Raw genomic sequence first — 2500 nt, 5'->3', positions numbered from 1 at the left:
GCATGTCCGCACAAAAACAACAACAACACGGCCAACAACTGTGCCAAAAGACAAACTGAACAGCACAAATAGCCTAGCATTAAAACAGCATTGCATATTCACGGCAGCTACATAACAAACACAGTTACAGCAGCATCGGTGCACGGCGGCACAACATAAAGGCAAGTAGCCAAAATTACCCTACCTGGCTGTGACAGGGGACCGTGGCTGGCGTAGATCAACACCGGTGCTTCGTGTAGGGGAGAACGGGGTAATTTGTCACATGGGTTGGATGTCACATTCGTTATATCTCGCCACCAGAGCGCGCTAGGTCTGAAATGTTGATATAAAAAAGGTCCAGAATTGGGATCAGAGGTCACATACATAGACTTCCTTGGAGTTAGACTGCTGCATTTCAGGTGAGAGGATGTTTTGTGTTTTTCATGTCAAATTCAAAATATTTTGCTTCTCAGTATTTTTCTTCTAGGCTTTTACACAATGGGTTTATAACAATACACTTGTTACCCTCAGAAAGTGTGAAGGGTAAACTATAGTTTAGATTGTGGTTAGCAAGCTAATTAGTTGTCAGATGGTTGTTGGCCTTGATGCTAGCAAGAAATTCAAGTTGGGGTTGGTCGTCAAATTTTTTGGGGGGTTGGTTGTCACATGTTATCTCAAGGCTGCAGCCAGAAAAGGAACCCAATAACGAAAGAAATTGTCAAGCTGTATCCTCACTGACACCCCAGAGAAGGAAAGAATAGAGCAGGAAAAGGCAGCTAGCAAGCAAAAGAAAAAAGGGCAACAAAAACAAAACAACCCAGTGCATCCCAACTAGACCAGCTGCCAAGGCTACAGAACGTTATGTAGGCCTATTTGTCAACTTGACAATGCAATTAAACATTCAAATTTGGTTCTGCCTCCTTGCCTTCTTTTTAAGATTTTTCCCATTAAGATAACATTGTGACAAACAACCCCATAGTGTGTGACAACCGACCCCTTGATGGGGTTGGTTGTCACAATGTGTCAGAGTGTCTTTGATGGTAAATTACTTCTTCATTACAATAAGTTGGAAAAAAAGAGAGACACACATTTCTAGCCAACACCTTAAGCTTCAATTTAATGTAGGAATGGCTATTGACAGATGTTTTGGTGATGAGCAATTCTCACTAGAGTAAAAAGTGTGCCTACTTACCCCGTTCTCCCCTACTTGTCGTGAAAGTCCCGCGGACAGTCGTCATGTTTGGGTTCATAATTTGAGGCGCTAGCCGCCCGCACACAACAGAGTGAGTTAACTAATGCTATACGGCGCTAACTTTGTTTATCGGCTAAAGCACAGCCGCACATGTTCACTGAATTAACCAGGAAGTCCATTCTCCTGGTTTACTTTCCCCACGTCTTCTAACCCCGAGCGGCTTCATACAGCACCGGCCGCCCGCAATACATTTCCTCCTCGGTGTCTCTCAGCCTCTGTGTACAGTACACTGTTCTCCCACCGTGACAATGTATGTGACGTCGGGTCAAGCCCAACGCTGATTGGCCAACGCGGCTAAAGTGTTGCTTTAGCGCGAGTGACGCATCTACACACCATGTACGCACGTAAACCAATGGTTCCCTATGGAAACAATGCCGATTTTATACGCATCTGTACGCGTGTAACGCGTGTAGTGTGTTCGCACCTTTAGAATGAGCCTTTTATATCTCCATAGGAGCGGGGCGCTGAGGCCGCCATGTTGCACCGCCATGTTTCTACAGTAGCACAGAACGGACAAACTTAACTAAAGGCCTAACACGTTTTTATATATAGTGGGCGTCCTGGGGAAATGCACCTGTTGGAAGACCAAGAAGAAGAAGAAGTACTATAGAATAAATAACTAAATACATCTTCACCTCATCACTTGATATTGTGGGAAAGACTTGAGGCAGTGGTGGATGATGCCTTCTTTAGTAACTAGCTTCTTGTCCTTGAAGGCCACCGTAGCTTCTGTAAATTCTAAAATGGTTTGGTTTTATTGAGTGTATAATCTGTGTGTGTGTGTGTGTGTCTGCCTTGTGTGTGTGTGTGTGTGTGTCTGCCCTGTGTGTGTGTGTGTCTGCCCTGTGTGTGTGTGTGTGTCTGCCCTGTGTGTGTGTGTGTGTGTGTGTGTGTGTCTGCCCTGTGTGTGTGTGTGTGTGTGTGTGTGTCTGCCCTGTGTGTGTGTGTGTCTGCCCTGTGTGTGTGTGTGTGTGTGTGTGTGGGTGTGTGTGTGTGTGTGTGTGTGTAGGAGCTGATCACAGCCTGGTACATCGGCTTCCTCTGTCTGATCTTGGCGAGCTTCCTGGTTTACCTCGCGGAGAAGGAAGACAACGAGATGTTTGAGACGTACGCAGACGCACTGTGGTGGGGGCTGGTGAGACACACACACACACACACACACACACACAGGACAGACACACACACACACACACACACAGGACAGACACACACACACACACAGGACAGACACACACAGACACACAGGACAGACACACACACACACACACA

At 46.2% G+C, this 2500-nt stretch overlaps 1 protein-coding gene across 1 annotated transcript in view; it reads left to right on the top strand.

Annotated features, from left to right (window-relative positions):
- LOC307270366 (potassium voltage-gated channel subfamily KQT member 2-like) overlaps positions 1–2500 on the top strand; it is a gene marked incomplete at both ends in the record, with an annotated part of 36861 nt that overhangs the window by 8036 nt on the left and 26325 nt on the right. Inside the window, one exon of the mRNA XM_080054253.1 lies at positions 2241–2366. Within this exon, the coding sequence (XP_079910379.1) occupies positions 2241–2366 (126 nt within the window). The remainder of the gene's footprint in view (positions 1–2240; positions 2367–2500) is intronic.

Source organism: Ammodytes marinus (genome assembly GCF_949987685.1).
Source record: "Ammodytes marinus genome assembly, contig: scaffold_134, whole genome shotgun sequence".
Taxonomy (NCBI): domain Eukaryota; kingdom Metazoa; phylum Chordata; class Actinopteri; order Uranoscopiformes; family Ammodytidae; genus Ammodytes; species Ammodytes marinus.
Note: the sequence above shows the minus strand (reverse complement) of the source record. Positions and strands in the feature narration are given on the sequence as shown.